Source organism: Montipora capricornis, chromosome 10, assembly GCF_036669925.1.
Source record: "Montipora capricornis isolate CH-2021 chromosome 10, ASM3666992v2, whole genome shotgun sequence".
Classification (NCBI taxonomy): Eukaryota; Metazoa; Cnidaria; class Anthozoa; order Scleractinia; family Acroporidae; genus Montipora; species Montipora capricornis.
This window is the reverse complement of record NC_090892.1, coordinates 16215927-16224818: the sequence shown is the minus strand read 5'-3', so window position 1 is coordinate 16224818 and position 8892 is coordinate 16215927. Positions and strand designations below refer to the sequence as shown.

General features: G+C 42.8%; 1 protein-coding gene across 1 annotated transcript in view; it reads right to left on the bottom strand.

Moving 5' to 3' along the window:
- Nucleotides 1–1969: 1969 nt before the first annotated feature.
- Nucleotides 1970–8892, bottom strand: part of LOC138019377 (dynamin-binding protein-like) — a 32508-nt gene continuing 25585 nt past the window's right edge. Inside the window, exons 18-22 of the mRNA XM_068866145.1 lie at nt 7658–7819; nt 6201–6383; nt 4894–5070; nt 3707–3862; nt 1970–3032 (exon numbers count right to left, since the gene is read on the bottom strand). Coding sequence (XP_068722246.1) covers nt 2469–3032; nt 3707–3862; nt 4894–5070; nt 6201–6383; nt 7658–7819 — 1242 coding nt within the window. The 3' untranslated portion in view covers nt 1970–2468. The remainder of the gene's footprint in view (nt 3033–3706; nt 3863–4893; nt 5071–6200; nt 6384–7657; nt 7820–8892) is intronic.

Genomic DNA, 8892 nt, shown 5'->3' with positions numbered 1-8892 from the left:
GAACTCGAGGGCGACTCGGATATTAGCCAGTACCAAAAATACCATAATACGTTTTGTTGTTCCGTCCAGAATTTTGCATAAGAATTGTTTTTATTTTATCTTGAGACTAACAATGGACGCTAAGTCCCAGGGTTATTGCAAAGAACGCGGAACATAAATGAATTTGTTTTAATACAAATTCGGGTAACTGTAAGCGTTACTGACAGATTTATTCCGTGAGTACATTCTACATCTCACTATTGCTCCACTTCCTTGAAGCAGCGTATCATTCTTTTTCTTCAAAATGTCTCACTTCTACAACGAAGGAAGCCAAAATTACTCCATCTTTCTTCGGTTCCTACCGAACTTTGCACCCAAGTCTTCGACAAGACCGGATAGACAAGTAGCTAACTTCTGAATGACACACTTCAACCTGCGTGAAATTGCAGTGTTTTCGGGCAAGTAATGTGAGAAGATCAATATTTGTACAAAAACTTTTTGTAAGACGTCTATTTCACTGACAAACTGAAACCGTCGGTGAAGTTGAAAGCACGACACAAGCGCGCTTAGAAACAAATTTTTCCACCGATCACCATCAAAACTGACGATTTTCAGCAATGAGTGAAGACTATACAGTGTACACCTTTAAATCAAGATGCCAGTAAATATATTCTTAGGTGATCATGAAAGTACAAGTCGCCTAATTTGTTGCATACAATTTCGCCCACAAAATAATTTCTTTTGCCGTGTGGCAATAATTGGGTTAAAAAAGGTCTGCATGTGGAGAGCTGGGCTGGCGAAGTGGTGAGGTCACTCGCCTCCCACCAATGTGGCCCGGCTTTGCGTCATATGTGAGTTGAGTTTGTTGGTTCTCTACTCTGCCCTGAGAGGTTTTGCTCTCTCCACAAAAACCAACTTTGAACTGATTTGATTTTTAAGTATAGTGACCCCTGTCCCAGCGATTCTTGGTTTGCATCTACGCGATGAGACGGCCATGTTAGTGTACAAACCAATAGAAAATGGCCCCACACGTTTTGCATAATAATAGAGTCAAATTCCCAAAAGACTTTTACTGCATTGTTCTGTACACCAACATGGCCACCGTGACGTCAGATGCAAACGATCAATAGACGCCTTGGCACATAAATAAATATCTCTTACTAACCGAGTTCGAGGTCCGTACTGTAAGTTACGGACCGAGTATCCGTAACTTACAGTACGGACCGAGAAAACGAGGTTAGTAAGATATTTAATATCTCTGAGGTTAACCGGCGCGCGGGCAAGGAAACCGTAGTCAAAGTGAAGCGGAAGGTTCAACTGCCACAAAGAATGCCGTGCCAAAATCTCAAAAACTAAATCTTCTTGGCTGTTAAGTTTGACTGTTAATAGTTGCTTGCAAGATTCAAACAGTTTTCAGTACAAGTTTATGCAACAGAAATGACATGAAAAACTCGCCAGATAATGTTTTGTCGAAATTTTAAATTCAGCGGGCCGTACTGTAGAATACGGCCCGCTAATTTAGCCAATTACAGCGCTCGTACTATCTGAGAGATATAATAAAGTTCAGTATTATTGCTTCCACGTATGCGCACGCAAGGAACAAAGTACACTTGCGTGATTGTGTCCAATGGGCCATTTCAGAGTTGCTGTCTGTCTCGGGTTTCGAAGTGAGTCTTGGTGCTCAACTATTGTAAGGGAAGTGAGTTCGATTTGCATAAGAATACGCAACTCATTATGCCAGTTGAATGGTTGTGCACCAGGACTCGCTTTGAGACCGAGACATGCAGCAATTCGGCTCGATCTTAGGTTTCGACGACAACGTGTGCATGCAACAATGAACCATTCCTTTTCTACGGTTATTTTAAAACAGTCCGTACACATCCAGTTAAAGGATAGTTCCCCTGTATTGTACCGTTACACGGTTTTCGTTTGAGGCCGGATGTTTCGTCCGGTGGTTTCCCATTCCATGTCCGGTACTTTGATGCCAATATTTGAGGGGTTTGTTTTATTTCTTATTATTATAATTTTTTTTGTTAGTTTATAAAGAGAGTTTGAGTCCTTGCTTAAACTCTCTACTCTAGGATCTATGACGGCGGCGTAAAGGAAAACCTCACCTCAAAATATAACTTTGCACTATCGTACGTCTTTCGCTATTATTTCATCTTGTTGACCTCGTACTGAAAACGTGTTCGACATATCCTAAAAATAAATTAGTACGAATGGTTTCACAGCAAAACAGAGAATCAAACATTCACATTTGTATGATCACACGTTGTTGTCAAACCCTCAAGTTTGGTGATTTCACGTCGTTGTTACACATAGCACTGCAAAAATATGCGCCAAAATGCGCGACGGACGATTCTTTGCCCTACGATTTCTCATTCGTACAGTCCGCTATAATGGACGCGAACGTCCAATCACCAAAACGCACTGTTTGTGGGTTGCTGATACGATAGCAAGAGATGCCTGAAGGTCCAATGCAGAAACTTTCAATCTTCTACTGCTGTTAAATAACTTGAAGGTACATATCCCTTTCGGCCATTCGCCGCTTCGACAAGCCACCATTCATGGTTGCCTGTGAGGTCCTGCTTTTGCAAAACCACGATATTCTGCCCCTCCTCCAAGCTCAACTCGGCCGGGCTGCTGGCCTCGAACTCAAACTCCGCATAGTAGCGCTGATTCGCTTTGGTGTCCTGTGTCAAGGATAAAGTGCTATTCTCGTCTACAGCCCTATTCTTGATGGTGCCCCGTGTTGTTCCAATACTGCTATTATCATCACCGACAATGTCATTTTCGGTACCAACATTGTCAATCTCGGATTCATTGACTGGGGATAGAAAGCTCTGGGGAACGTACCCAGTGGCACCATTAAGCTGAATAAGCCACCATTCAGGGTTACCTCTTGTGTCCGAGTACCTCAAGACAGAAACAATTTCGCCTTCAGACACCGACAATTCACCCGCAGTTTGAGCTTCAAAGTTAAACTCGACAACATGGAGGTCTTCTTCTCCTGGAGTCAACAAAATTTCAGGACTCTCTGCACTCCTTGACTCCTAAAGAAACCACATAAATGTTAAAGTACAAGGAAGGATTACGTTTTTGCAAACGTTGGCCGTGTAGCACTTATGTTTGAACAGACTTAACTGATTAGAGAGTGTAATGTGAACTGCTGAGTATCTACCCCATATGAACCATGTGAGCGTTAGCCCTACTGATGGAAATGGGCCCACACAAGGCCAGAGAAAAACTCTGACGAGGATGGGAAAACCCTGGTCAGACCCTGGTCAGAGTTTTTCTCTGTCCTTGTGTGGGCCCATTTCCATCAGTAGGGCTAACGCTCAGATGGTTCATATGGGGTAGATACTCAGCAGTTCCCATTACACTCTAATCAGTTAAGTCTGTTCACATAAATGTTAGTTCACGGTAAATGCGTCAACAGCTAAGTTGAATGCCAAATCTGTGGTGTTTTGGTAGTCCAACAGCGGCTATACGAAACCGGTAGCTCTATTAACCCTTACTTTCAATTGCAAGCAGCCAGTACTCCTTTTTTAAATCAATACTAAACTATCTAGCAAAGAAAGTAAGAAAGAGTACAAATAACTATGTTGTTGGCCCACAATCGTAAGTTTGGCGACCGCAACCAACCTTGGGAGACAGTGTCGAAAAGAGCTTGCCAATCGCTTATTTCCCATATATGACTACTGATCTTGAATAGCAATGAACTTACAGGTTGCATTGTACTGCTTATTCTTCTTGGCGCTGGCCGCGGTTGAATCAAGGGGGGAGGTGGTGCGGAATGATGCGTGTTGTCAATCCCAGTCACATTACTCAGTCCAGAGTCCAACGAATTTAGCTTCATTTCCTTGTCGTCTTCTGTTGAATCCTGAAAGAAATCAAGTTAAACAAGACGGCCGCAGTTGCTTGAAGCAACGAAAACGGGGGCTGCAAGCAATGAGATGCACGGCGAATTTTCAAATATGCCTCCCAGAGTGTCCTGTTACCCTTTCCTACTTGTGTCTATAAATACTGGCAATATAAACACCATGAAGTGTCCGCCTTACCTAAATCCTCGCGTTAACATATAAAAGATACCTAACGCCCAGAAGCTGACTTGGAAAATTACATGAACGCTAACGTTAAGGCTGGTTTACACGTACGACGCCAGCATGAGCACAAGCAACATGCGCAGACGCAGTAGCCTTTTGAAAATTAATTAGTAGCCTTCGTTAGAACAAAAGACACTAATTAACAAAACGTTCATGCGCCTGCGCATGCTGCTTATGCTTATGCTTGCGTCGTACGTGTATACAGTGGTAAGCCAGCCTTTAGCCCTGTAAGCCAGTAATACAGTTCCCACTTTTTTGGTTGATTAGTCACACAAAAGCGATTGACTTTTCAATGCGAACGCAGATGCACGCTGAAATGTTCCTTGCTTCTTGCTTCCGGCAGGGGTTGGCAAGTTGGCATGATGGATTTCTTAAAGAGACCTCAAAGGGACGTTCGACACCTCGCGACAATTACATGATACAATTAATTTCACCATCTGGATGAGACAAGCGCAGCATTGTTACGAGAACGATGAGCCTGTCGGTGTTAAGAAACTGGCAGAACAGAGCTAAAATTCAACAAGAAACAGCAAGTATGAGCTTAGCACGGATTTGCAGTACTTCCACGCACCAATTTCAAAAAGCGAGCTTTAAATTGCTGATTAGCGTAATTATACTAATTCTTAACAAATAAAACCGTTCCACTTTTAAAGGCGGTACTTTACTGTAAATGCTGTGCAATGGCCAATCTCGGGCTGAACTAGAGCGCAATTCTCTCACGAGGAATATCATATCGCGTAATCGTCAGGAGTTGTCAAGAGCCTTAATGTGGTATGTTAATGAGTGCCTAGTTGCTGGTGTTACTCACCGGATCATGCGTGCTCACGTTTGGACTCTTAATCGATCTCCGTTTCTTTCGCGAACTATCCTTTGCTACGAAACTGCAGGGTATGAAGCTCAGATCTGCAAATTGCTCTATCACCTGCACTGATCTCTTACTGTGGTGCTCGACGATGTCACTTTCCAAAGACTGTATTAGAGGTAACTGGAAAACAAAAGGAACAAAATACGTTTCAAACACAAAGGCGCGAGATCTGGGGGATGATGTTTCGAGCGTTAAGGCAAGGTCAAACGATAAACGTTGGACGAACTAACATTTTGTTTGGTCACCGTGTTTGATGGCCAGTCAACGTGTTGGATGATGTTGGAGCAGTTTGAAACAGCGTCACACATTCAATCCAACATCTTCCAACATTTCTTTTGTTCTCATGTTGGATGTGTGAATGTTTTTTCGTTTCGCCAGTCTCATTCTCGTCACCAGAGCCTGGGATCGACCCAATGCCCTGGGAAACTCTATGCAGGAAAACATGCGCCGTAGGGTTCTTTTAGCCAAAACTTAGCACTCCTCGTGGTAAAATTAATGCACCAATTAGAGACGCTTTTGATTGTTCTTCACGAAAACCAATGACAAGACTGTTTCAGGGTTCCCCAGAGCTCTTCTCTCCCTCAGTCAAGAGATGAACCCTTGGGTCGAGATTGGGCCACCCTAAGCAAACATGTTGCACGCGCGCACGCGCATTAGGGACTTAAATATCTACGACGGCCACGTCGACGAAAAGGTCACCTCATAATATAATTTTGCACCATGGTAAGTGTTCTCGCGGTTAGGCCTTCTCGTTCGCGTCGTACAGTGTGGGCGAAGTATCCTAAAAATACATTGGTACGAGCGGTTTCAGAGTAAAAATTGAGATTGAAAGACTCGCATCCGCAAAAACCTTACATCGGTCTGGTAATTTCACGACGGTGTTGTGCAGAGTACTGCACGAATATGAGCTATGATCCGTGCCGCACGATTATTTTTCCTGCTTTAACCAATGATATTGCTGGTTCGTGGCGTTCTCGTTGACCACTGAGTCGTATTGCGATCTTAACGCCCCTACTGTGACCACAAATGAACTTGAGTCGTTACCATAGACACCTTACCCACAACCCTATGCGTCTTATGCTTGGTCAAACATTTTGAAAGGATATTTTATATCGTTTGGCCACCCCGTAATTTCAGTATGTTGGATCGATCGAACATGCAATCAACTTGTTGAATCGTTCAACGTAAGTATCGTTTGGCCAGGCCCTTCGCTCGTCGCTCTGATCAAACATGCAGTTTTAATTTAGTACCTGCAAAAGGTGCTGGTATTCCTGCTGTATTTGATGGTAAAATCTGTTGTGGGCAAGAGTAAAATTCTTTAGACAGTCCACCACTAGAGACATACACTTCTGAGTAAAGCCAGGTATCTCTTCGAGAAGCTGCGTATTCAGAGCTTCGTAGTTTTTCTTGGCAAGTTCAAGTTCTTCCTTGGCCTACAAAAGAGGAGCAAGCTATAAATGTGTGTTTAGTTTCAAGGTAATCAATAATTTTTATGAAGACCAATCATCAAGTCAACAAAATCAGGTCTATTAGACGCCACCAGCATACTTATTTCCAACCTCTAGCAAACGTTTCAGCTTTTATTTATTCTTTTTTCCCTAAAGCCATAAGGATTTGGAACTTGTTCCCCAACCTGTGTAGTATCATTGGACACATTAAAGCAGTCTGCCCTGTCTGCCATTAGATCGGTAAAGGTGCCTAGTAACCTCGGCAGGCTGTAAACGCTGACCGATCTATTCTTGGGAGTATTTATTCTAAATTCTAAGTTCTGAGCACTCAGTCAACCAATCGATCAACTTCCCAACCCGCCAATCAACCTGAAACAATCAACAATTAATTATGAAATCAAGCAAACGATGATTCATCAATGAATGACCCAATGCTCAATGCAGTTGCGCTCAAAGTGCAACTTCAACATTTGCAAAGAAAGCCTGAAAAAAAAAAATCCACACTTGAAAAGAACCGTGCGATCACGCTGCACTGCTTGTTCTAGTATCTGAGCTATCAAGCCGTATGGGAGCCGCTCGCCGGTGAGTACGATCAAAAATCAAAACCTACTAACCCCAATCCTACATTACACTATTTACCGTGTATTTATTATACGGCAAGCAATATTCTCAGGCTAAATGGAGAGCTCTGATCGGCTAGTTTTCGGTTTGGATTTTACGGTACGCACCATCACCATGGAAACGAATCGTTTCCGTATTTTTTCCCTCTCTCCCGGGTAATTCAAGTTGAGCGAAACACAAAAAGTTAAAAAAAAAGTGGAATTTAATTTCTACATCACATCCGTACAACTATAGCAAGCGGCATTTAGTTTTACATGTAAAATTTTAAAGGTTACCGTTCAAAGTTCGCTGATGAAAGACGAATCTCCAAGCGGAAGTGTCCGATCGTTCAAAGAAACGATGCCATATAATAAACAACTTACTAATCTCACTTGCTCAGGACCGTACTGGGGAATATTGGCGGCCCTTGGTCGTTTTTGCGCGAGGTCCGTACTGCCTCGACCTCGCACAAATATTCCCCAGTACGGCCCTCGCGCTCAGTTAGTAACTGAACTAAAATAACTCTTTAAAATCTCGCTACCAATAGCAAACATATTTTGGTGTTTTCTTCTCAAGATAACACTATTCAAAGAAATAAAATGACTACGCCGATGACTGGCGATAAGACATTAATGACGTCACAAACTACTTTAATATACCGTCTTTAACTTTTCCCTGTCCTTGATCTTGTCGATCTTGTTTGACCAGCTGTCGTAGTCCAAGCATTTGTCGTTTCTCTTCTGGATCAAACGCTGCGGACCTTGAAATAAGCTAAGCAAAGTATTTAGCGGAGATAACACTTGTACTTGAACAGTGTCCATCTGGTGAAAAAAATAATAAAGCACACAGTTTGATGCTACTCTGGGTTGAAGAAATTTGTATATAGCTTAAAAGTTACTAATAATTTCAAGTTCGAGTGAGGCCTAACACTACTGTGACGTTTTTTATACCCAATTATTCCATCAGAGATCAACCCGTGTATTGGAATTGGGCCCACACAAGGACAGAGAAAAACTCTGACTAGGGTGGGATTTGAACCCACAACCTTCGGATTTGATCACCGTTGCTCTATCGACTGAGCTACAAGGCCAGAACGGGAGCAGACCGTAGTGTTAGGCCTCACTCACTCACTATCAATATGCTACTGACATTCAAAAGAACCATCGTTTCTGCACAGTCTTGTCTAGTGTCACAGCCTTGGCGCGTTGCTGAATACCTACGCCTCCCCGCACCAACGTTGCCTGGGACCGATTCCAGCTATGTCCAGTAATGCCCCTAATTTGAAGCACGCGGTTTGCAATAAGCGTCACGAAGTGTCCCCTTGCTCCTCTTCTCAGCTTCAACATCACTTGTGTCTCGTGTCTCGGAATGCATCCGATTGACCGCACAAAGTGTCACGCAAATGCTGCTCTTCAAGTAAGGATAAACAGCTGCATTTACTCTAAGCTCAAAATAACGCTAACCTTTACCCTTACCTTACTTGTTGGAAATAGGTAACAAAGGCTTAGACTTAAACAGCACTTGTGTTGGATGCGAAAATTGGGCGTGCATCAAAATAAGCACCCTGCCACCAGGGTGCTGGCTCGACGAGAAAGAAAGGACTCTGCAGAAATTTTGTTGAGTCTTTATTGAGTATGCGCAAGCCGTTGCTTGTTGTTCATGCTGACACTATCTGGTCATTCTTTACAATCTACAAGTTTTCTTGTTAAGAAGAAGAAGAAGAAAAGAAGAAGAAGAAGAAGAAGAAGAAGAAGGAGAAGAAGAAGAAGAAGAAGAAGAAGAAGAAGAAGAAGAAGAAGAAGAAGAAGAAGAAGAAGAAGAAGAAGAAGAAGAAGAAGAAGAAGAAGAAGAAGAAGAAGAAGAAGAAGAAGAAGATCACTTGGGGTTCAACCTT